Raw genomic sequence first — 25975 nt, 5'->3', positions numbered from 1 at the left:
CATGCACCCCTTATTTTCCTGAGCACTTCCTTACTTTCTACCATAAGATGTTTCAGGCTCATTTATACCTTCCCTGCCCCAACCCTGGGCTTAGTCATTTCTCCATAGAACTCTGGTTCCTTTGAATGCAGAATGGTTTTTAGAAATCAGAATCTGGGCTGCACTTTTTCAACATAGGAATTCCTAAATTCTTAGAGAAGAGGCAGTGGGGAAGAATTTTGGAGACTAAAATCTGTTGTGAAAGCCTAGTTTTCATAAGTAGTTTAAACACTTGTATTTTGTAACTTAAGGCTGGGGAAAATTTTTTGTAATTATACTGAGACTTACTAATATATTTACTTACCACATCTGTAGTTGTTTTAAGTTGTTCTAAAGAAATTTGAAATACACAGCAGAGATTGCTTCCCTGTGGAAATTTTTAAATTGTTTATTTTAGTATTTAATGTTCATTTTAATGAACAAATGTCCTCTCATATAAATAATTCTCATCATGCGTATCTAAGTAACAGGTAAATGAAAAAGCTACAAGATCATATTGGTTTTCATTTTTAGATCATGCAGTGTGGGTTTATAAAGATTCATTTAATTAAAAATACCATTAAAGAACTTCATGTTTACAGTACATTTGTATCTTCTAGGACACTTGAAGTAACAAAACCTGCTTGTGAGAATATTTTGATAAGGAGAATCTAAATAATTTTTGCATATTTCATCATATATTAATGTTAATCCATCATCACATGACTGGAATATAGTGGGTCCTGCAGTCACCCTGATCTCAGCTGAATCATTTCTGTCTAATTCTTGTCTTGCCCTTATTTGGCATTATTATGTTCCCCATAACATTGTTTTTAATGTGCATATCAATGTTTTTAACCTCCAGCTGGGTACTTCTGCTGCTGGGATCATGGGATGGATTTTATACCTAATTAAATGAAAGCAGTTCTTCATGTGAACAGCAGCTCTTTCAACCTCTTTGCCAAGGAAGTTGTGGACACTGATTTGTCCTCATAAAATGCGCCAGCTACTCTTTTTTAAGGGCAGATTCTAAAAATGGTATCACACAGATGGGAGAAGTTCTCTCTGCAGGAATGGCCTCCTAAGCTCTTCATCTGTTCATGATCAGAACTGACGTGTGGGACCAGATGTCCTGATTGTTGACAACTGTGAGGCCTTTGATTCTCAAGGACTGTGTTCATTTCTAATGAAGTTGAAGAGTCCTGCTTTAGCACACAGAGAGATGCTGACCAGTTCTCTTTTCCCTTCTAGAAATGACGCTCCTCTCCTCTCAGTCTTCATCTCCGGTGGCCGTTTCTGGGTCTGTGTCCACTGAAAACCCAGAGCAGAGGATGCTGGAGAAGAGAGCCAAGGTGGTAGAAGAACTTCATCAGACGGAACGAGACTACGTTCGGGATCTGGAAATGTGTATTGAGCGGATCATGGTACCCCTGCAGCAGGCACAGGTGGGAACTGTGGGAGCAAGGTAGCTTTACCTTGAACACGGTTCTCCACGCCTAAAGTATCAGAATACGGGAGCTTTCACCACAGAGATTTATTGGGTTGGAAGTAAAGGCTGTGGCTGCTACTCTTAATTCAAGGGTCCCAACATACATGTGTCAACTTAAGCCATCAGTATCCTGTCACTTATCAAGTCCACTGTTAACTAATCGGACTTACTGCAATAACACCCAGGACGTTTATTTGGCTCCTGGAAACAGTACCAGGGAGTCTGGATTGTCACTTTCCTGGAAAGGTTGTATAATAACATAATGAAGTCTGGAGATGATTGGGTTCCTGGCTCTAGCACCTGATTTGATTGTACAAGGTTTATTCAGGAAACTCTCTGTCATGTGCATATCATGTTAGGTACTTTTCTAGATGCTGGAGACAGAAAAAGAGGTCCACAGTTTCTGGGGATTTATAGTCCTTGTTACTTGACCACCTGGACTGGGTTTTGTTTTTTGTTTTTTTAATTAGATTTGTTTTATTTTATTTTATTTATTTATTTTTCTTATATTTTATTGATTTTTTTTACAGAGAGAAAGGGAGAGGGATAGAGAGTTAGAAACATCGATGAGAGAGAAACATCGATCAGCTGCCTCCTGCACACTCCCACTGGGGATGTGCCCACAACCAAGGTACATGCCCTTGACCGGAATCGAACCTGGGACGCCTGAGTCCACAGGCCGACGCTCTATCTGCTGAGCCAAACCGGTTAGGGCTGGACTGGGTTTGAGTTTGTCTTCCTGGAGCAGTCACCTCCAAGAACTTCTATAGCAGCGGTTCTCAACCTGTGGGTCGCGACCCCTTTGGCGGTCGAATGACCCTTTCACAGGGGTCACCTAAGACCATCCTGCATATCAGATATTTACATTACGATTCATAACAGTAGCAACATTACAGTTATGAAGTAGCAACGAAAATAATTTTATGGTTGGGGTTCACCACAACATGAGGAGCTGTATTTAAAGGGCCAGAAGGTTGAGAACCACTGTTCTATAGGAAGTAGGCAGTGCCATTAGGCTTTGGGTACCAGGTGGGAATGTGAATCCCAGTATAATTATAGACCAAATTGTTTCCACAGTCATTTTACTAAGGTAGTGGGGGAGGAGAATGGGGAGAATAGTTGAATCAAGGACTAAGGGTAACACTAAAGCTAATGTTGGATGTTTCTGTTCTGGAAACTTTGTGAGAGTGAGTGAAAATGACCTTCAACAGTTTTTTAAAAGTATGTTTTTATTGACTTGAGAGAGAGAGAGAGAGAGAGAAAGAGAGAGAAGAAGGGAGAGGGAGATAGAGACATCAATGAGAGAGAAACATTGATTGGCTGCCTCCTGCATGCCCTCCTTCTCCCCCCTGCGCCCCTCCCCTTCACTGGGATAGAGCTCAAAACCCTGACATGTGCCCTGACCGGGAATCAAACCAGTGACCTTTTGGTTCATGGGTTGACACTCAACCACTGAGCCACACTGGCCTGACTGACCTTGAACAATTTTTGTATCATACTTGAAGAGGTGTTTCTAATGTGAATGATATGCTATTAATTTCATTCTTTTGTGTGAATCTTTATGTTTGTTTCCCTTTCTCAGATACCAAACATTGATTTTGAGGGACTTTTTGGAAATATGCAGATGGTGATAAAGGTCTCAAAACAATTATTGGCCGATCTGGAAATCAGCGATGCTGTAGGTATGAGCTCCAGAAGCAACTTTTTTTTTTTTTTTCAACTTCATGGGTAGAAGGCAGGAGGAGAAGGGCCTTGCTAAGAAACGAAGTTTTAATTACTTAGTTCAGAGGTTGTTTGGCCCTCAGCTTCTCCTTTTATCTGCAGCCTACTTTGAAGTGATACCGGATCTTAGCAATAGAATAAATTTTAGCTATTACTGACTGGGATGTTTTTTAGACTGACGGTTGCAACCTGATAGCGGATCATGAGGTCAATTTAGTGGGTTGCACGAATAAAATAGAAAATATCAGAATGTATTTTTCTCCTAATTTATTTTACTATCCATATAATATGACAACAGTGAAACAGGAAATTAAAGCAAAATATCCATAATCTCACCCCTATAAGATATCAACTATGTTTATTTTTCCTACTTCCCTTCCACTTCTTTTCCCAAGACGAGCAGGAATTGGGTAGCAGAGTGTGATGTGCTGAAGGTACACAGAGGATAGTGTTCCGAGGAGAGGGCCTCGGGACGGAATAGTTCAGGACCTTGGCAGGAGTGTTAGCTGTACAGGTGAGGGACAGCCTGCAGTGGCCATGTGCGTGAGGTGGAGCGGGACTATATGAGAGCACCATGCTGGGGGCTTCAGTCTTGGTCAACCAGAAGGCCAGGCAGTACATTCACTGGGGGATTAATAAAGGATTAGATTTGGAACATCTGACAAGGGACAGTTCTGAGAAGTCAGAGAAAGAGAAATTAAAGCTTTGTTGAGCCACTAGCAAATGGCAGATTGACATGAATTGCATAAGCAAATTTTTATTTTGGTTAAATTTGATTTATTTTAACATTTTAAATTTAACTTATTTTAATTACATTCACATGGCACACAGTCAGAAAGGTACAAAGAACTAATGAAAAGTATCCTACCCGTCCCCCAGTACTCAGCTCTTTTCAAACCGAAGCAACCAGTGTTACTAGTTGTCTTACATCTCCTTCCAGGAATAGTTTATTATATATCAGCAATTACATATATATTTTTCTACCTTGGTTCACCATCCATGTTTTTAAAAATTATACCAGTGGCAGCATACAAATCAAACTGCCTTACACTAAGTCTTTTTCGCTCTCAACACTGTACCTTCCAAGCAGTCTTAATGACTAGGAAAGAGGGGGAACTCAGCAAAAATCAAGGTAATCTAGGGTGCTGAAGAAAGCAGCACCGAATTAATTTGCTAATCCTGATTGGAGAAGGATTCCAGTACAACCAGGGCAGCATCTAGTGGGAAAGGAAAGAATGATAAGTGTTCAGGGCTTGGATGAGTTAGAAGATGAGGATGTTGAGAAAGAAGAAAGTATCAGGAGACTGTGTATATATTAATATATAAAGGGACTGGCTTTTAAAGTATTTTAAATATGTCCTACAGAAAGAAATACCTAACATAAGGCCCCAGGATATGTGTACTAGTATGTGTGTGTATGCCTGTGCTTGCTTTTACTATGTCCAATGTTATCTGATATTTTCTATTTTCCCAAATGAGTGCTGATCATTACCTGTGAAGTCAATTTCATGATCCACGTATGGGTTGTGACCCACAGTTTGAACGACTCTGGAAATTGAGGTGTAGCTTTGCTGGCTTGTAGTTGGTGTAGAATAGTCTCTATGAGGAAGGTTGAAGAACAGTGAATGGAGGAATGCGAATAATCATCCGTATGACAGGGATGATTCTAGGGTTGCTGGAAGGGATTGGATATACAAAGGAATAATGTAAGAGAAGAAGGCAGGCAAATATCAGATGGTAAAACTAGATGAAGACATAGGTGGCTCAGGGATTTCAGAGTGGCCATGGGGTTTCAGAGTGGCCCTGAAGGTCACGAAGGTAGCCAGCCCCAGCCCCGCTACTGTGCCTGTTGAGTTGCAGGGTTAGACAGAAGCAAAGCTGCCAGTGAGACAGGGCAGCCTGTGTGTGATGCTTATGAGCAAATCAAGTTTCTTTCGCAGAAAGGAGCTATAATTAAGGGAATACATTTAATTTAAATAAGATCCGATCTGTACAAGACTAGGGAATTCCATAGGACACAACATAGGGGGAACAGAGGTGACATTGTAGGGCAAGGGCTGGGGGTCCCTGAGCAACTGGTAGAAATAGTTACAGGGGAAGCAGTGAGTAGGGTCGTATTCTGAGAGAGGAGCGCTGTTTGGGGAGAGCAGTACAGGCTGAAGAGGAAGGACAAGTGTGCTGAGTGAAGGAAAGAAGGGCGAGAGGAAGAGTGGTCGGGATCGGCAGTCAGGCAGCAGCTCTAAATGAAATAGGGGCTATTCCTCTCCTAATTGGCTGTAGACCAGGGCTCTGTGGCTATATTTCAAGGAGTCCATGAACTTGGATCAAAAAATAATTACATCTTTATGTTCAGTAATTTTGTTTTTTTTTTTTTGTTTGTTTGTTTGTTTTTTGGTTTTTAACAAAAACATATACTTTTTATTGTTTCTTTGAACAGCAATCTACCCTTCTGTGGCTTAGAAGTAGCAGTTCCATCTAGGAATAAAAAGAGCCTAGATTCTTGAATTTCAGTACAAATGGTCCAAGAACATTGAACAAAAAAGTGATTTCTCACAATGCTACAAAACCTACACAAACTTTTCTAGGGTGTCAATTGTGGTGTCACCGACCAGGGACAGCTCACTGGGCAATGTACTCCTGTGGGGGTGTTCAGCTGTGGTAGCATTGCATGTTTGGGGTTCCCCAAGTGTCCCCGATCTATGGAGCTGGCCATGGTGACAGGGAGTCCTGGGTGGGGAGAACCAGTCTCGGGGTAGAGGATGTGTGGTGAAGGCTGGGGCATATCCGTGGTGATGGGCTGGAACGTGGAGGCTGCGACTGGGGTCTGGATACTGGACAGGTGTCAGAGATCTCACCTGGCTACTGAGGGATGTGGCCATCTGCTGGCCAGGGAGGAGAGGCCTGTGGCTCTCTGAGAGCATGTGCTGCTGGGGCTCATGGGGTTTGTTAGGTCCGTGCTGACAGCAGACAGGTCAAAAGACGTTGTGAGAATTTAGAAAAATATTATTTTTTTAATTTTAAAAATACAGTGGGGCCTTGACTTACGAGTGTCCTGACTAACGAGTTTTTCAAGATATGAGCCCTCTCTCGGCCGATATTTTGCTTTGAGTTGTGAGCTAAAACTTGGGTTACAAGCCAGCTTCAGATACCCCACCGCTAGTTGGCGCAGCGAACATCACAGTGAATGCCACAACATCAGCCCAGCATCACGTGTCTCACTCGTTCACTTTAAGATTTGACATACGAGTATTCTGAGTTACGAGCTCCGTCACGGAACGAATTAAACTCGTAAGTCAAGGCCCCACTGTATATCTTATTGATTTTTTTTACAGAGAGGAAGGGAGAGGGATAGAGTTAGAAACATCAATGAGAGAAAACGTTATCAGCTGCCTCCTGCACCTCCTACTGGAGATGTACCTGCAACCAAGGTATATGCCTTTGACCAGAATTGAACCTGGGACCCTCAGTGTGCAGACTGACACTCTATCCACTGAGCCAAGCCGGTTAGGGCTAGAAATGGTATTATTAATACACACCAGCATATCCATTTCAGCAAGCAAGAGTAGGGAGGGCGGGATATTTATGTCTCTGGGTGGGTCGGATGGAGGTGCAGGTGGTTGCAGGAAGCTGGGTCTAGAGCTGCTTTTCTCAGCTGCTCAGTTGTCTCCTGTGACACCTGAAATGAGAATAACAGGAAAACGGCAGAGAGGACAGGAGCCTCAAGCGGGGACAACAGAAAGTACTGAGCACAGGGGAGAAACTGAGGGCAAGGGAAAGGTACAGAATATGCCTAACAGGGTATGGCTGGCCTGGGACCCAATCGGCTGCTGGATCTGCGTCTGGTGCATGGCTGCGGGTGGCATCATGTCCCTGAGGCTGCTGGAACTGGGTGTATCCTGCCAGACCTGCAGCCATGCCAGCGCTGCCTTCCTGCTGCTGCTGCTGCTGCTGCTGCTGCTGCTGCTCCGCGGCATCTCTCTGTGCTGTTGTTCATTCTCGCCACGCTGGGGTTGCGCCCCGGATTCACGATGTTCAAGGCCTGGCCCTGGGGGTTCAGGCCTCCCATTGTTGCTGCTGCGGAGGGACAGCAGGTCGGGGCCCGCTGGCTTGCATGGCGTTCAGGTTCTGCAGGCTGGGCTGCAGGCTGGGCTGCAGGCTGGGCTTGGGCTGAAGGTTAGTGGGCTTTCCCGTGGACACTGGTGGGGAGAAGTTCTGGCCGAGCTGAAGAAGCCGGCTAGTGACATGCTTACAGGCCAGGGCTGGGACTGAGTCGGAGGCTGTGGTGTCTGGGGTGTGTTGGGCTGCTGTGGGGGTGTCCAGGGTGGTGCTCAAGGAGGGGATGGCAGACTGCTGAGGCACGTGACGGGAGTTCCTGGTGGCATCCGCTGGTGCATGAGCTACCCTTGCAGCAGACGGTTCCCAATCCGCTGCTGGCGGAGCCGGAGCCGCTGCTCGCGGATCTTCTGTTTGATGTTGAGGCACAAGGGAACGGGGCATGGGTTTTCTTGGCATTCTTTGGCATGGTAGCAGCAAAGGGCGATTAGCTGCTTGCACACTGGGCAGCCTCCAATGGCCTTGAGCTGGCAGCGCGTGGTGTGCAGCACAACACGCTTCAGCTTCTGACAGTCGTTCCGAGAGCAGTTGGCGTCGCCACAATGGCGGGCGTGCCTCAGGGTCCGGATGCTGCGCAGGATGCTCAGGCGCCGAGCCTCCCGGATGCTCCTGAACTGCATCTCCCCCTGGTTGCCGCCCTGATCGCCCTCCTCGGCCTCTTCATCCGGGCCCAGCCCCACCTTCACCATCTCGTGGGTGTGGCCCTTGGTGTTGTAGCAGTTGATGCAAAGGTCGTAGTCCTCGCACCCGGGGCAGTGCCAGCCTGTCTCCACCCGCTGCTTGCACTCAGTGCAGGTGAGGACACAGCGGTCCTGGCCCTGGCTGTGCATCGGCAACAGCATCGCTAGGGAACCTGTCAGCCTCGTGCAGTTCCTCCTTCGCTCCTTCAGCGACCCTCACAAATTCCTGAGAGCTTTAAGAAGAAAGCTATCGACCTATGTTCAATAATTTTGAACTGAAATGTAGCATTTTTTAAGGTATGCCTATAGGGCACAAACCACATACTGTTATTAGCAGGACCTGTGACTTCATCACCAACTGCAGTCGCATGTTCGTATCACATTAGATTGTTGCAAATATCAGCCAGAAGCAATCAAGATTACCAGTTTCTTACATCACTCATCATACTTTGAAATTATGGTGATTACTATTAGAGTCAATGCTATGTTTTACTATTTAATGCTTCATAAAAAGTACATGTTATTGTGTCATATGTTTAGGGTTTTTATATTACAAACTAGAGGCCTGGTGCACAAAATTCATGCATGGGTAGGGTCTCTAGGCCTGGCGGGCGATCAGGGCCGATCTGTGGGGCAACTGCTGGGGTGATTGGAGTGGGGGGCCACTGTCACCCACCTTGGCCGGCCTGGTGCTGCCCACTTGCTGGCCCTGCCCCCCACCCCCTGCCCCCTGCCACGGCCAGTTGCCTCCCTCTGCAGGGCAGCCAGCGGGGCGATGGGGGGGGCGGGGAGTGGCCACTGGCACCTGCCTTGGCTGGCCTGGGGCCTGCAGGCTGGGGACAGCTCTTGTGTTGAGTGTCTGCCCCCTGGTGGTCAGTGCACATCATAGTGACGGGTTGTTCTGCCTGTCGTTCAGCCATTCGGTCGATTTGCATAATACGGTTTTATTATTTTTTTTAATTTTTTTTTTTAATTTTTATTTTTTTATTGCTTAAAGTATTACAAAGGGTATTACATATGTGTCCATTTTATCCCCCCGCCCTAGACAGTCCCCTAGCCTCCCCTATTCCCCAGTGTCTTATGTCCATTGGTTATGCTTATATGCATGCATACAAGTCCTTTACTTGATCTCTTACCCCCCTACCTCCTGCCCCCCAACCCTCCCCGGCCTTCCCGCTGCAGTTTGACAATCTGTTTGAGGCAGCTCTGCCTCTGTATCTATTATTGTTCAAAAGTTTATAATGGTCTCTATTGTCCATGAATGAGTGAAATCATGTGGTATTTTTCCTTTATTGACTGGCTTATTTCACTTGGTTTTATTATTATAGATGTTTTAATATAATGAATTTCATTTAAAGTCCTGTGTATTCAATTTATGCACAGAGAGGAGATTGGAAACTGCTGCTGTAATAGGATCTCTTCATCCCTATAGAGATTTTCCTGGGGCTTAGAGGGTGTGATCCTTAGTGGGTCTGACCACATACTTATAAGGAAAGTACTTGCAAGCCCCTTACTCTCTGCCTGACTGAAAAGGGGCTGGAGACTGTCTCAGGGACCAGCTGAGTGTGTGTGTGTGTGTGTGTGTGTGTGTGTGTGTGTGTACTGAAAAGTAAATACATGGATAACATGTCTCTTAAATTTTGCTTTAAATAAGAGTATTTTAAGCTATTACATGGAAATTTCTTATTAATTTGATGGGTAGTCTTACTATCATTTCTTGTGGTAGGGTTTAACTGACATTAAAGTTTGCCTATACACCTTACATTTAGGATACTGAGAAGAAATTTACTAAAAACACTGTATGTGTATATTTTAAAGGACCTGTGTTTCTTGATCACCGGGATGAGCTTGAGGGAACATACAGGGCTTACTGCCAGAACCACGATGAGGCCACCTCACTGCTGGAAATCTATGAGAAGGATGAGAGAATCCAGAAGCATCTTCAGGACTCCGTGGCAGAGCTTAAGTAGGAGTTTTGACCACTTCACTTCTATCATAGCTCTTTAGTTCTGCCTTTTGATCATCACTCCCATGTATATGTCTATACTGCTTATGATATCCATTGTCCATCTTGTTTTAAACATAAATGATATATTATTATAGGTTCTATTAGGTAACTTGCCTTTTTCCATCATATATCATGGAAATCATAAGTGGCATCCTGCTTGTACTTTTATCCATTTCAGGCACTTTTATCTATACACTAGAGGCCCGGTGCACAAAATTCATGCACTGGGGGGGCGCGGAAGGTTGTCCCTCAGCCCAGCCTGCACTCTCTCCAATCTGGGACCCCTCGGGGGATGTCTGACTGCCGGTTTAGGCTCAATACCCCCCCCCCCCAACCACCCCACTGATCTTTAGAGAGAGTGGAAGGGAGGGAGGAAGGGGGGGGGGAGAGAGAGAAACATCAATATGAGAGAGACACATCGATCAGTTGCCTCCTACACATGCCCCAACCCAGGCCGAATTGGGCCTACAACCCAGGTACCTCCCCTTGACTGGGAATCGAACCTGGACCCTTTGGTCCTCGGGCCGACACTCTAAACACGAGACCAAACTGGCCAGGGCAAATTCAGTTAATCTTGATCATCAGGTGAGATTTTCCTGGTCTTAGGGAGGCATGTTAATGTATATATCTAAGTAGATCAAAGTGAAATTAGGGGCTTACTAACTTTTTTAAATAGACTAGGTATGCTGCCATAGACATTCATAATTTCTCTTTTATCCCATGTGATTTTTGTTTGCTCAACTAATAGGTGTTAACATTGAATTGATATGTTCTGAGAAAAATATGAAAATCAGCATTATCTCTAATCAGCTGTCTGATTTCTTTTCATGCTCACTGCCCTATAGGAGCCTGTACAACGAATGGTAAGTTCCCTCGCCACTTGCATAAACTCATTTTTAAATTTTCTTCCTTTATAGACAGAAACCTAGAAGTAGATTTACCTTGTTATATTTTTCTCCATAGCACTTACCACCCAATGACACTTTATAGGATATTTGTTTATTGCCAGTCTCATTCCATCAGGGCAGGGACTTTTTATGGTCACTACGAAATCCCCGGCACCTGGAATAGTGCCTGGTATATATTTATTAGGTGTCCAGGAAACATGAATGGATGAAAGTAGAAAGTAGGAAGAAAGAACAGAGCTCTGCTTAGGAATCAAGGATACTCCCTGTGGGTCCTGTATTATTTATTGACAGTGGACTAAAGGCTCTGTTTTTCCTTCTTATAGGGGATGCACAAATTATATTAATCTGGGCTCCTTCCTCATCAAACCAGTGCAGAGAGTAATGCGTTACCCACTGCTGCTAATGGAGTTGCTGAATTCCACCCCAGAATCCCACCCAGATAAAGTGCCTCTAACCAATGCAGTCCTTGCAGTCAAGGAAATCAACGTTAACATTAATGAATACAAACGCCGGAAGGATCTGGGTAAGAACAGCATAGTTGCTACAAAGGAGCTATGCCTTTGAGAAGTTCTTCTTCTCAAAAGATTTATTCCACCAGAGATGGACGAAGCAGATGGTAGGCTATAGGGTTGTGATGAAGGAACAGTAGAGGAATTTTGGGGAACTGTGATCTGAAGAAAGAGAGCAGTAATAATGAAAGCACAGCCATGGCCTATTGGAAATCGACATCTCCGATAAAGCTTATAGCAGCACGAGTCTTTGCCAAGAGGTATGAAGACTGATTAGAAAATGGCTGCTCCAGAGTTCCTCCAAGCATGAGTGACTGCCTTCTCAACTCATTGACGGCAATCCTTTTCAGTCTGTGCTTACATTTGTTTGCTCTGCACGTCTGGTTAGGTGTTTTACTGTCTCTATTTAAGTGAGGACTCTCAGTCTTCTTCCAGAAAAGCCCCATGTGCCCCCATCTCTGGGTCCCGTCAGTCCTGGCTACGCTCAGAAACCTGCCTCTCTCGCCTGAGTTCCCCTTCCTCCCCCCCAACACTGCACAGTCCATTACCAAACCACCCACTCCTTCTTCCTTTATAGTGTAGAATGAATTAAACCATTTATTTTCTTTATTTTTCTTTTCTTTTCTTTCTTTTTTTTTATTTTTTTTATCAAATGTCTTGTTAAGGCTCTAATTTGAACATTCGAGTAGTATGGTGATCATGCTGAACTGATACATTATTGATATCCTCAAAAAATGTATAATGTAGTGTAACCTCTTTTCCTGTTCTCCACTCTTCTCCTCACTTTACCTAAACCGTTTCCTCTGCCTCCTACTTCAGTCATGCTGCTTGTGGCTGTAAAAGCTTTCTGGCCACGTAGCCATCATGGTTCATATCTCCTGGTGTAATGTCCTCTTCATCTTCCATGGTGATGTGTGTCTTTTTGCTGCCCCCACCCTTCCCCTTATGACCCTGCTACTGTGAGCTCCAGTCTTTTCTGCAGATTGTGCCTAATGTTTGACACAGCGATTAAATAACTCCTGTATAGCATTTTACTGTGTGAGATAATGGGATATAACTATCTCATTCGTATATGTATGTGACCATTTAAGTTGGACTTATAAGGCAAATACTGTTACTTTCTACATCTTATTGGAGAGGAATGAGCCTCAGAGAAGTTAAGTGACTTGTGTAAGAACAGACTTTGATGAAATGACAGACCCTGGCATTGAACTCTGATGTTTCCATGAGTTCAAATGTTTAGGCTCTTTTCCTTAGACCTGCTACCTCTCCCCCTTGTCGCTAACCTTCTCCAGTCTGTGCAGTGTCTCTCTGCCCTTGAGTATTCTATTCTCTCTGTCCATAAATGGTGATTTCGATTAATAATTTGTACTCATTCTAAGCTCACTGAAATCGAGCACTAGCTCTAGTTTGGGTTGATAGTCTTGCTTTGTAGCTTATTTTATAGTCTATTTATGCTCAGGAAAGAGCGTTCTAACTCACCAGTTTGACTCGCTCCCTAGTCCTCAAGTACCGGAAGGGCGATGAAGACAGCCTCATGGAGAAAATTTCTAAACTGAACATCCACTCCATCATCAAGAAATCCAACCGCGTCAGCAGCCACCTGAAGCACCTCACTGGCTTTGCTCCCCAGGTGAGGGTCCTGCACGTCAAGGTTCAGCTTGTCTTTGGCAGCTTTTCAAGGCTCCGTGGGGCAGCCTGTGTGGTATCAACTGGCATGACTTCCCTCTTGGTACCTCCCCTGGTGTTTGCTGGCTGGTGGATACTGGACCCGGCAGCTACTGGTGATGTCAGTCCATCCACCCACCCAGCCCTCTCTCCATGCTTGGGTGAGCTGCCTGGGTGTACAAAGGCAAATCAGAAGGCCAATAATTGTGGCTTTAGACACTCATAAAAAGTTATAATTTATTTAGGGAGATAAAAGTAAAATTGCAGACCTATTAAGCTAGAAAGGATTTAAAAGCTCACCTAAATTCAATACCGTATGATGCACAGAAGGAAACATAAAAGTCTGAGGGACTGAGTGATGGACAGTGCTGAGGGTAGATCCGAAGTCTCCAGTCTTCATTCACTATGCCCACGTATACACGATACCAGTAAGGGAAAACGCAAGTGAAAACAAAGTCAGTTGCTAAGCTTTGCAGTTTGTTCTCTACACGGTGTAGTTCTCAAGAAAACAGGAGCTCCATGAGCGTGAGCTTCATGTGGGCCAGAGATTTCATCTGAGCCTAAAGGGAGGGGGGGGGGCAGCTGGGAATAGGGAGAGGAGAGGGCACACTAGGCAAAGCAACAACACAGGGTTAAAGGCATAGAGTCAACAGATGTGGCAGGTGCCAGGGAAAATGGTGGACAGCAGCCTCACCAGACCGAAGGGTCTCCATCAGGGCGGAGCGGGTAAGGTGCGACAGTAGGGGGCCCTCTCTCAAAGCCATGCGGAGCCGTTTAAATTCAGTTTAGTAAGATTCAGGGAAGCATCACAGGTTTAAAATGTAAACAAAAGGTGTTTTTAAGAAAGATACTTTTGCCAATAAGGTAGATGGAGGGAGAGTTCACATCAGCTAACAGCACTTGTTTATTTTGAACAGATAAGAGATGAAGCATTTGAAGAAACAGAAAAGAACTTCCGAATGCAGGAAAGACTGATCAAATCTTTTATACGAGACCTGTCTCTCTACCTGCAGCACATCCGGGTGAGTGAGGACATCGCTCTGGTTAGGATCACATGGGCACCATGCTGTCCACTTTCCCCTTCGCCCAGCATGTTGTTGAATATTGAACGATCTGGATTCAAATGACCATTATGCCATGACATGCTTTTTATCGGGATTCCTAGGGATTCCTTAAAAGTTAAGTAACCTTTAGGAGGTCAGCCCTGTTGTATTAATTTTAAAGTGTCCAGCCCTTCCTCTCTCTCAGTCTTCCCCACCACCTTTTTACTGTCTCCTGTCCCCAGTTATGGAAGAAGCACTTATCACCGTCCATTTTGTCAAAACAATTTTAAAGGTAGAAGAGTAAGAGAATAGTTCCTGTGGAGGTCTTTCTAATAATAATATTTATTTCCAACTTACTTAGTTGCCCTTCAGAAGGCCTCTAACGCTGTTCGAACCAGGCCTGGAGCAGCTAGGAGATCAGGCCCGGGGCCTCGCCTCGTCCCCGGACAGCACCTCCTTCACAAAGTCACACCAGGACTAGAGTCCGTTCTCTCCGTATTTCTAATCTCCCCATTGATTCTGTAGAACGTGTTTATATCTAGGCTACACTTGTCCTTCGCACATGAAAATCTCATCCTATGAAATAATTTTCTTAAAAAGAAGTCTTTTGCTTTAAAAAAAAAATCATTTTTTAAACTAAGTAAAATGGTATAAAATTCAAAAGGTACCAAAGGGTTAAGTAAAAAATAAAAATAATGATTTCCCCTGTCCCTGTCTCCTAGTCATCCTCTATAGAGACGGGCGTCATTTATTAGACTCCTCTCGCCTTGGGTGTGTGTGTGTGTGTGTGTGTGTGTGCATGTGCGTGCTACACATTGTTCAGCATCTTAGGTTTACACTTAATAGCATCATTTTGGAAGTCAGTCCATACCTGTACACACACAGCTTCTTGCTCCTTTTCTCTTTTTACAATTGCATAACATTTAACTGTATGGACATGCCATAATATATTTAACTAATCCCTTATTGATAGTTATTTAAATTGTAGTTGCAAAAGATTAGAAACATTGGCAAAGGGATATCCTAGTAGATACATAATTTTCAGATCTATGAATATATTTAGAATCCAACAGTACTAGATTTTCTGAGCCAAATCATGACAGTGTAAATTTGCTAGATGTTGTTAATGTGTGAAAAAAATATATTAATGTATGAAACGGTTTCCCCATCCCTTGCTAACACAGTGTTATCAAAATTAAAATGTCTTTAACGGATAGGTAAAAAAAAAAAATGCAAAAAAAAGATAGGTAAAAACATTTAAAGTTTCATTTCTTTGAATGAGATTGAGGATATTTTCATGTTTATGTCATTATTTTTTCTGTGATTTCTTTATATTGGGGGGGGGGCACTTATTTATGGACTTATTAATCTTTTTCTTACTGATTTGTAGAGCCTCTGTATACATTCGAGAAAAAAGCCCTATGTCTGAGATAATGGTGTAGAAATATTTCCCCCCAGTTTGTTGACTTTTGAGTTTGCTTAAAGTGCTTTCTCTGTGTAGAAGTTTCATTTTTTTGTAGTTTAAGTAGACATTTCATTTATGGCTTCTTAGTTTTGTGTCACACTTCAAAAGACCTTTGCTATTCTGAGATAATAAATAACAAATATCTCCCATGTTTCAGTACATTTATCATTTCATTTTTTAATGTTAAAGTTACTGACTGAGCTGGAATTTACCTTAGTATATAGAGGTTTGAGGTAGGGGTTCAACTTTATTTTTCTCTTATAACTGGTTATCCAGTTGTCATCATCATTTATTGAGTAGTCCCCACTGATTTGAAATGCCCCCTACATCTCCTTTAAATATCAAACTCTCCCTCTTCATATTTTCAAAATGTAACTAGGTAAAACTTTTAAGGCGTGCATTGGCTTCAAATGAGAGATTTGACCAAAATATATTGGGACAACTACTAAGTATATTCCCTTGTCTGAGGACTTGACCCTACAGTTCCTCCATTTGCTACTCCATGTTGGCTGTTCTCTCTTCGTGTTCTCTAAATGCACAGCAAGTATACCAGAGCCCCCAACTCTTAAAAGACTCATCTCCATAGCAACGGGTAGAAGCATTTTGAGGTGGGACACGTGTAACATTGACAGCACTTGACGGGCAGATGGCGGCTAGCAGAGGAAATTAAGGGAGAAAGTGTTGAAGTTGTGTCACTGACATAAAGTGGAAAAGGCCTGCTAGCAGTAACGTTAGCTCATAGATTGGCTGTTACAGAGGACCAGCAAGAACATAGCTGAGGGACATGGACTGTCATTTGGTCTCCACGTTGGCATATGGACTGATATTTTGCAACTTGACAACATCACTTTAAAAGAATAGAAGAGGACATCGTGTTTCACATTAGTTCCCCCACTCGGGTGGAATTAGAAAGATTCCCCACTTTATCTTTCCAACTAAACCCTGGCTTTATTTACATTATAGATAAAGGACTTAAAGACAAGAGGTCAAAAGTATAGTAAAATAAAATATCAAACCAGTGTATGAGGCACTAAATATTTTTGGCTTAGGGACTTCATTTACCCTTGAAATATATAAATGGGGTTTTAGATTTTATTTAGTTAACATTAAAATAATATGCTTCCCCCAAACTTAAATAAAGAAGGCAAATGCCCATCATTTGTTTTAAATAGCCAAAGAAAACCAACTTGGTATTTAAAAACTGTCAGGATCAGTCAGGAGGCGTTTACTATGCATTCACTTATTTTTTCGTATTTTCAGCATTATTACAGATGAATGCTGCCTTCACATTAGTAAGTTATGTTGTGTGTAAGGAGGTATTTTTGCAAGGAAAAAGGCAGCAAGAGCCATCAGGAGTGCCAGAGTTTGAGTGAAGGAAGCAAGGTTGCATTACCCAGGGGGCATTGGGCAGTTGTTTTTGAGAAGGTGACAGCATGAGCCAAGATGCAAAGAGGAGAGATGATTGTTCATTATCACAGTGTTGCAGGAATCATCTTGACTTCAATTTAATTGACTTTTTGATGCATTAAGAAACCCTCAAATTAGGGATCTTACTTGCCTTTGTTCCTCTCTGGCTCCAGGAATCAGCCTGTGTGAAAGTGGTGGCTGCGGCGAGCATGTGGGATGTGTGCATGGAGAAGGGACACAAGGACTTGGAACAGTTCGAGAAGGTGCATCGCTACATCAGTGACCAGCTCTTCACAAACTTTGTAAGTGACAATCTTCAACACACTGTTCACGGTTGGTCCTCTTCCTGGGGCTCTTTCTACCTCCAGTTGACGAAAAGTTAAGCACAGAGACATGCTCTGTGCATTAGGAGTCCTGGCCGTCCTCTAGGATCTTTGCAGCGGGATTTTATATTCAAAGGATGACTTTCAATAAGTTAAAGGCCAGGTAGGACCTATATGTATTCACACAAATTTTTTCGTAGCTTGTGATCAGCAAAAGAAAACTAGGAAATGTAATCATGGATCACAATTGATAACTCTGATCAAAAGGAAACGATTGGAATGGTAACTTAAAAAGGAATATTTAGGAATTGTTAAGAGGTTAACAAATAGGTCTTTGAGATTGTACAAACTACAAAGAAAGTACTAAAGGCCACGTTGCTTCTGAATTCTAAATAGATATCCAGTTAACCCTAGAACAAAACTGGTTTGAACTGCATGGGTCCACTTACACGCAGACTTTTTTTTTTATGTATACTGTAAGCATATTTTCTTTTTCTTATGATTTTCTTTCTTTTTTTAAAGACTTTTTATTTCTTTTTGTTGATTTCAGAGAGGAAGGAAGAGGGAGAGAGAGATAGAAACATCAATGATGAGAGAAAATCACTGATTGGCTGCTTCCTTCATGCCTCCTACCGGGGATCAAGCCCACAACACGGGCATGTGCCCTCGACCAGAATTAAACCGGGGACCCTTCAGTCCTCAGGCCTACGCTCTATTCATGAGCCAAACTGGCTAGGGCTCTTATGATTTTCTTAACAGTTTCTTTTCTCTAGCTTAATTTATTGTAAGAATACAGATTATAATTCATATAATATATAAAATATGTGTTAATCGACTATTGGTAAGGCTTCCGGTCAATAGTAGGCTTTTAGTAGTATAGTTTTTGAGGAAGCCAAAGTTATATGTGGATTTTCGACTGTGCAGGAAGTCGGCACCCCTAATTCCTGCATTGTCCAAGAATCAACTGTATGTGGTATTTGTTTGGTCCAAAGTAGAAAGAAATAGGTGGGGGTTGATAGTGTCTTGGAGATGTCCAGATGGCTTGGAGCTGAGGAAAATATGCACACTCAGCTGCCTCCTGCACACCCTCTGCTAGGGATCGAACCTGCAATCCAGGCAAGAGCCCTGACTGGGACTCGAACCCTTGACCTCCTGGTTCATAGGTCGACACTCAACTACGTCAGCCAGGCATAAATTGAGAAGTTTTTGGAGTGTGTATATTCATCTGGGATTGGGTAAGCAGGACAGTTGGATCTGCATGGGTGGAGCTTGTGCACTAGGAATACAGCAGATGGTGTAGGACATAACAAAGTCAGCCTGAAGAGTATTATGGGAAATAACAAGTGTGGAATACTGAGCAACGTGCCTTTCTTGTCCCTACAGAAGGAGAGGACAGAGCGGCTGGTCATCTCCCCCCTCAATCAGTTACTAAGCATGTTTACAGGGCCCCACAAGCTGGTGCAGAAGCGCTTTGACAAGCTGCTGGACTTCTACAACTGCACGGAGCGGGCGGAGAAGCTGAAGGACAAGAAGACCCTGGAGGAGCTGCAGTCGGCCCGGAACAACTACGAGGCCCTGAATGCGCAGCTGCTGGATGAGCTGCCCAAGTTCCAGCAGTACGCCCAGGGCCTCTTCACCAACTGTGTCCACGGCTACGCCGAGGCCCACTGCAACTTCGTGCGCCAGGCTCTGGAGCAGTTGAAGCCACTGCTTTCAGTGAGTCCCTCACCTCCCCCCCTCCCCCCGCCCCCCCCCATGGAGAGTTCATCTCTGAAGTTCTCCTGGTGATTTTCTGGAAGTGCACAGTAGGGTTGTTTGAGATATCCTTCAAAATAGATAGATTAAATATGTTATTAGGTCAAGCCCATTAGGAATTGGAATTCTTTAACCCTTGATGGTGCCGGTGAAGCCCATGACTTTTTAAAATAATATGTTTTTATTGATTTTAGAGAGTGAAAGGGTGAGGGAGAGAGATAGAAACATTGATGAGAGAGAAACTGCAATTGGCTCTCCTGCACGCCGACTACTGGGGATCAAACCTGCAACTGGGGCATGTGCCCTGACCGCGAATCAAACCCATGACCTCTTGGTTCATGGGTCAACTCTCAACCACTGAGGCACACTGTCCAGGCCCGTGGCTTTTAATTTATTTTTTGTTAATTCTCAGCTGATTTTGTTTTGTTTTCCTCATTGATTTTTAGAGAAAGAGAGTGGAAAGCAGGGAGGGAATGGGGAGGAGGTAAAGAGAGAGACATCAATGTGAGAGACACATAAATTGGTTGCCTCCTGTGTGCACCCAGAGCAGGGCCGGGGATTAAACCTGCAACCCAGATACATGCCCTTAACTGGGAATTGAACCTGAGACCTTTAGGTGCGTGGGCCACCACTGAGCAACACCGGCCGGGCTAAACCCTTGGCTTTTGAATGGTTCTCTTTCCAGCCTGAACAAGCCCCAGCAGAGCCAGCCAACGTGCCCGCCGGCAGCTCAGTCCCTGGCATCGGCTGCAGTGTCAGTAGCTTACACAGAGTCAACTGCCGCTCCACTGTAGCTTCCAGTTGGTTTTAACGAGACTGTCAGTCGGGATCTTTCATCCGTGTTCTCTTCTTTCCTCTCTCTGCTCTTCCCACGGTCTCCAGTTGCTGAAAGTTGCCGGCAGAGAGGGAAACCTTATTGCCGTCTTCCACGAGGAGCACAGCAGGGTTCTGCAGCAGCTCCAGGTTTTCACCTTCTTCCCAGAGACTCTCCCAGCTACCAAGAGGCCGTTGGAGAGGAAGACCGTGGACCGCCAGTCTGCTCGAAAGCCACTCCTGGGCCTGGTGAGTAGGGACTAGAGAGCGGACGCACAGCCTAGTTGTTCAGAATGTGAACTCGGGAGCTCAGCCCCCTGGGTTCAGATCCCGGTACCGACAGTTAACTCACTGTACGTCCTTGAGCAAGTGCCTGACCTCTGTGCCTGGGTTTCTTCTTCCCTAAAACACAGATGATAATCATACTGCATCGGAGAGTTATTATGAGGCTTAGATGAGTTAACATATGTAAGCACTCAGAGACTTTCTGGCAATCCGTAAGCACTGTTGTTATTTTTAGCATCAATGGACTCAGCTGTCTCTACAAATTAGCAATTTAATAGGAGTTTAAATACTTTATAGTAAATAAAAAAAGGTTATCAAGTTCTTACCTATGATGGACTCATCCATTCATGTACTCACTATTATCGAGCATCACCAGGTACCTGCTGGTACTTGACAGTGACCACCTGTAGTTTTCTCACACTTGGTATGTACTTCCAAACGCCCTCTGAAAAGCACACTTGGATTTTTGTCTCTACAGTGAAAGGAGCTAGTAGTCTTAGTACTTTGATCATTTAATGAAGGGGGCAGATTTAAGGGTATGTTCATTCTGCCAGGCCTCCCTATTTTTTATCATATATCAGAAGAGGTAATTATTTGATTTACTGCTAAACAGTTCATGGCTAACTGCTTTATTACCTGGAGATAGCCTATATAATAAAACCCTAATATGCAATCAACCAAACAGTGGAACGACGGGTCACTATGACGTGCACTGACCACCAGGGGGCAGACGCTCAACACAGGAGCTGCCCCCTGGTGGTCAGTGTGCTCCCACAGGGGGCGCCGCTCAGCCAGAAGCCCGGCTCACTACAGAGCTAAGGAGCAGAAGCCAGGTTCACGGCTGGTGAGCGCAGTGACAGTGGCAGGAGCCTCTCCCACCTCCCTGGCAGCGCTAAGGACCCCTTGGGGGATGTCTGACTGCCCACTTAGGCCCGCTCCCCTGAGGAGCTGGCAGTCAGACATCCCCTGAGGAGTCCTGGACTGCGAGAGGGCACAGGCCGGGCTGAGGGACATCTCCCCACCCCCCAGTGCGTGAATGTCGTGCACTGGGCCTCTAGTATATATATATATTTAAATATATTTTTATTGATTTCAGAGAAGAGAGAGGGAGAGAGAGAGAGAGACATCAATGATGAGAAAGAATCATTGATCAGCAGCCTCCTGCACACCCCACCGTGAGGATCAAGCCCAGGCATGTGCCCTGACCAGGAATTGAGCCGTTCAACCACTGAGACATGCTCAGCCAGGCAATATATATATATAATTAAGTTTATTGGGGTGACATTGGCAGTTACATTTTTTTAAAACTCAGTTCTTCCATATTTTAAAAACTTTGGTAAGCTAAGCCAGATTACATCAGGTCATGATCTAAAAGACTGAAGACTTATCTTTGTTTGCAGTATTTTTGCCCATACAATCTCATAGACATTAATTTAGATTAGCTTAAAAGGGGGAATCAAATTTATTATTACTTTATCTTATTTTTAAAAATTTATCTTTATTGAAAGTGTTACATATGTCCCCATTTTCCCCCTCACTGACCCCCTTGCACCTTCCTCCCACCCCCCCCTCCCCCAAGGCTTTTACCGTACTGCTGTCTGTGTCCATGGGTTATGCATATATGCATAGAAGTTCTTATTGAATGTTATTTGTTTATATAGATGGGGAAGTCAGCATGAGGAATGTCTCGGTTGTTTAGCTTCATACAAAGACCCAGTAATATTAAGTAATATTAGGTATTCTGAGTGTCTAGGTGGCACTTTAGTCATATTGTTTTTGTCACAAGATAACAGTAAAACTGTGAGTTAAATTTCCTTAATAGCTACAGAGGCACCAAAGCGAGGCCTACGCGATCTTCACTCTTCCCCGGCCCCGGGGACGGACTCAGGCGCAGGAGCAGCTGGCTGTCGTTGTCCCCACTCTGAGACTGACGGTGTCGGGATTAAACCCAGCTGCTGGGATCATGGCCGGGGAGGGCTTCTGTTGATGGTATTTCTCGTGCTGCCTTTCAGCCAACTTACATGCTGCAGTCGGAAGAACTCCGGGCCTCTCTTCTGGCGAGGTATCCCCCAGAAAAGCTCTTCCAAGCAGACCGGAACTTCAATGCTGCTCAAGACCTGGATGTCTCCCTTCTGGAAGGCGACCTGGTGGGCGTGATCAAGAAAAAGGACCCCATGGGCAGCCCGAACCGCTGGCTGATTGACAATGGCGGTAAGAATGCTTGGCCCCAGATTACTGTGGCTCTCAGTGAGGAAGGGCTTTGGGCTGGAGCTGGATCCTGTCCGGGCCGGGAAAAATACGAGTCTTTGATTAAAGGGGAAAGCACCCTGAAAGTTCTGTCCGTCTCGAGAGAGTATAATGCCCAAGTGATTCCTGAAGCAAAACCTGTCTTCAGTTTTGGTTTTGTTTTTTACCAATTCCTGAGGAGATTCCATTCCTCCCCTTGCAAGGTCTGGCCCTGCTTCACAGCCCTGTGGCAGCGGGTGCTGCCTGATGGGGCCTGTGCCCTCGCAGCCAGTTCCGAGCAAATCACAAAATGAGCGGCCTTCTCCCGAGCTCTGAATGTGCTTAGGCGGGAGTGAATTTAAAACCTGTAGGATAGAGGTTTTCGTTTTCCTCCCATAACAATCTTACCTCATGACTATTCGTGGATGACTTTAAAAACAGCTCATAGCTTTTTTTGTGGTGGGGGGCATGGGAAAGGGGTACAGAATTTAAAGAAAAACACAGCCCTGTCTGGTTTGGCTCTGTGGATAGAGCGTCGGCCTGTGGACTGAAGGGTCCCAGGTTCGATTCCAGTCAAGGGCACATGCCTGGCTTGTGGGCTTAATCCCCAGTAGAGGATGTGCAAGAGGCAGCCAATCAATGATTCTCTCTCATCATTGATGTTTCTATCTCTCCTTTCCTCTCTGAAATCAATAAAAATAAATTTAAAAAGAATGCTTTTAAAAAAAAAAAGAAAAGAAAAACACAAAGAATGATACTGATCCATGATTCTTTCCCCACAAATCAAAATCTGAAAAGCTTTGAAAAAGCAAAGGTTTGTTTTTTTCTCCCTCCCAAAATTCATTTGCCAAAACCTGCCTAATCTGAATTCATTTGGTGGCAAAACCTGACCAAAGTGATGTGAGGCTGTTTATAATCATTACTTATCCACTTTGGTGTGAAGAGCCATCTATTTTGCTACAGAAACGTTAGTGGATTTGAATATGGAATATTAACCCAGACCCTGCTGGGGATATTATGAAATATACTAGAGGCCCGGTGCACGGGTTCGTGCACTGGTAGGGTCCCTTGGTGTGGCCTGCAGGGATCAGGCCGAAACCCGTAGTCCAACGCTGCCTGCCTTCCTGCACCTCCTGGCCCCACTGGGCCTGCCGCTGCTGCCGCTCTGCTGCGGTCTCCAGGCTGTGGCGGCCAGTTGTGAGCCCTGCATCTGGCGCCCGTCAGTGAGTGGGGGAGCGCACTGACCACCAGGGGGCAGCTCCTGTGTTGAGCGTCTGCCCCCTGGTGGCCAGTGAGTGTCATAGCGACCAGTCAACTGGTCACTTAGGCTTTTATATACAGAGATTGTATATGTGCTTTACCTTCCCCAAATTCAAAAATCTAACCTCTAAAGCACATCTGGCTCTGAGCATGTCAGATATGGACTGTGGGCATATATAATAAATATCTATGTTCACATCGCCAGAGTGAAAACGTTAACATTTCTCAGTTTTCTTTAAAAGTATCCCTTCCCCTACCCCTTCTTAACCAAAGAATAGAGATTGAAATGGGAAAGGAAGGACAAAGGCTGGGGCCTTCCAAGTGGTGAGCAGGTGAGTGCCCCTGCTGGATTCATGGACAGATGAACTCCTTGTAAAGATCCAAGCTGTTCAAAAGGCTCCCTTGTCCTTGGGGTTGTATGGGCTCAGTCCTGATAAATAAAGTGGTAGCAAGAAGCCCACAGTATCCGGATCAGCTGTTACCCTCTACCCCTCACCGTCTGCCCAGGGGGCCCCTCCCCATCTCTCAGCAGATAAAACAAATGTGTGCCAGCATTGTTTTAGCTACAGGAAACGCATGGAAGATGGAGACAGAGGGGGCTCACATGGGGGTCCCTGCCTGGACAGATAGTTGTTTCTTGGTATCATAAAGCATTTTCCTGTCGATTCAGGATTTCAATTCCCAATTTATACTTTAAAGTTTTAGCCGAAGGCCCTCTCTGTCATCATCTTAGGCAACTAGTTAAGGTGAACATGTGCTGTGCATGTGTTGTGTGTGTGATTCCAACCAGTAGAAACAGCTTCCCCCTTAGACTATGCTGACTATTCCCACCACATTCCTAAACCAGAGACGGGGATTCAAGTGGAAGGAAAGAGGGCAAGGAGGCATCTGAGGGGCTCTGCCCATGAGGGGGTTACTCCGATCCCTCTGTACCACACTGTTGTATTTGAACCCATCCCTTAAGTTGTCCCTTAGTCCTTTCCTCCGTGATCCAGGTATCCTGTGAAGCTGTCTTCATGTGCTCATTCTCCAGCTTGTCCTTTTCTTTCTCTCCCCTTGACTCTCCACGAGGCCTCCTTATCACTCGTCTCTTCTGAGGTAACAAGAACGAACTGGCAGGCGGTCACCGCGATTCGTCTCTACCCACCGCATTGTACCCTGGGATTGAATGTCTGATCCGTTTGCTCACTGGGCATCTTACTTTGTGTCTCTCACTATGGAAACCTTGAAACCATGGTTTCTTCTCTGCTGATGACCCTCCGTCCCTCGTCCCTCCTCCTCCTGCTACAAGCTTCTCATGCCCGTCTTTCCTTCCCATAGTCACCAAAGGCTTCGTGTACAGCTCCTTCCTGAAGCCCTACAACGCCCGCCGCAGCCACTCCGACGCCTCTGTGGGCAGCCACTCCTCCACCGAGTCCGAGCACAGCAGCTCCTCCCCCAGGTTCCCTCGGCAGGACAGCCACAGCACCTCGACCTTCAACCCCGGCAGCATGGCTGTGGCCTTCCCGTCGGGGCCTTGCCACAAACAGCCTCAAGAGGCATCTTCATTGAAGGAACTTGACCAAGCAACTCTCAGTGCTTCCTTAAACGTGGGCAGTTCAGAGAGCAGTCCTTCCAGCCGCCCTTCAGACCCGCACTCCACCTCCCAGCCCAGGCCCCGGGACTCCGCCGACGTGGCCCAAGACATTGACCAGCCTGCGCCCACCCTGAGGAGCTACCGAAACTCCCAGCATCCAGAGATGGCTGGCTGCTCCGTCCCAGGGCGAAACGGGCAGGAGAAAGACCTCGTAAAAGGATGTGCAAGAACAGCGCAGTCTCTGGAAGATAAAAACGAAGAGCTGGAGAGCAGTGAGGCATTGGGCAACCAGGTGAGTGCTCCCTGCTCCCCTCGCAGAACAGGTGGCAGGTGTGTTGTGGGTGCAGATAATGCTTTTTCAGGGCGGGCGCAAGTCAGAGGTGCCAGGGCCTGGGCTCATAGACAAATACTCGTGCTGTTGAGTGAGCAGCTCAACACCTCCCAGGCCCTCTCTGAGGCCGGCTCTTCATAGCTGTTTCTGAGCCCCTTTTCTGTCATTGGGCATTTACAAGGTGTTACGATGAAAACTTTCCCCACTCTTCTGATTTACTAATTCCTTAGTTGTATAAAGTCTGTTGTTTAACCCATTATTGAGTTTTTTATTCAAATACTATATCTTTAGTTCTAGAATTTAGAAATAAAATTCTGGCTCTGTTTCGGTTTTTCCTGTTTTGCGTAATGGCCTGTTGTCTTGGGGATCTGAATGT

At 45.0% G+C, this 25975-nt stretch overlaps 2 protein-coding genes across 8 annotated transcripts in view; one reads left to right on the top strand and one right to left on the bottom strand.

Moving 5' to 3' along the window:
• Nucleotides 1-8271, bottom strand: part of LOC132214241 (histone lysine acetyltransferase CREBBP-like) — a 390706-nt gene extending 382435 nt beyond the window's left edge. Inside the window, exons 1-2 of one of the 2 annotated variants that reach the window (XM_059661115.1) lie at nucleotides 7427-8271; nucleotides 5615-7390 (exon numbers count right to left, since the gene is read on the bottom strand). In XM_059661115.1, the coding sequence (XP_059517098.1) occupies nucleotides 7627-8184 (558 nt within the window). In that variant the 5' untranslated portion in view covers nucleotides 8185-8271 and the 3' untranslated portion in view covers nucleotides 5615-7390; nucleotides 7427-7626. Of the gene's footprint in view, nucleotides 1-5614 lie in introns of those variants that run through there. The other variant, XM_059661114.1, reaches the window with a different exon arrangement.
• DNMBP (dynamin binding protein) overlaps nucleotides 1-25975 on the top strand; it is a 94241-nt gene that overhangs the window by 65750 nt on the left and 2516 nt on the right. For 4 of the 6 annotated variants that reach the window (XM_059661092.1, XM_059661088.1, XM_059661089.1 and 1 more), the window contains 12 exons: nucleotides 1270-1463; nucleotides 3090-3185; nucleotides 9792-9988; nucleotides 10876-10893; nucleotides 11262-11461; nucleotides 12950-13080; nucleotides 14033-14137; nucleotides 17204-17332; nucleotides 18737-19069; nucleotides 19991-20170; nucleotides 22219-22417; nucleotides 25013-25560. In XM_059661092.1, coding sequence (XP_059517075.1) covers nucleotides 1270-1463; nucleotides 3090-3185; nucleotides 9792-9988; nucleotides 10876-10893; nucleotides 11262-11461; nucleotides 12950-13080; nucleotides 14033-14137; nucleotides 17204-17332; nucleotides 18737-19069; nucleotides 19991-20170; nucleotides 22219-22417; nucleotides 25013-25560 — 2330 coding nt within the window. Of the gene's footprint in view, nucleotides 1-1269; nucleotides 1464-3089; nucleotides 3190-9791; nucleotides 9989-10875; nucleotides 10894-11261; nucleotides 11462-12949; nucleotides 13081-14032; nucleotides 14138-17203; nucleotides 17333-18736; nucleotides 19070-19990; nucleotides 20171-22218; nucleotides 22418-25012; nucleotides 25561-25975 lie in introns of all 6 variants that reach the window. The other 2 variants (XM_059661091.1, XM_059661094.1) reach the window with 1 other exon arrangement.

Source organism: Myotis daubentonii, chromosome 13, assembly GCF_963259705.1.
Source record: "Myotis daubentonii chromosome 13, mMyoDau2.1, whole genome shotgun sequence".
NCBI classification, from domain to species: Eukaryota; Metazoa; Chordata; class Mammalia; order Chiroptera; family Vespertilionidae; genus Myotis; species Myotis daubentonii.
This window is presented reverse-complemented; position numbering and strand designations above follow the sequence as displayed.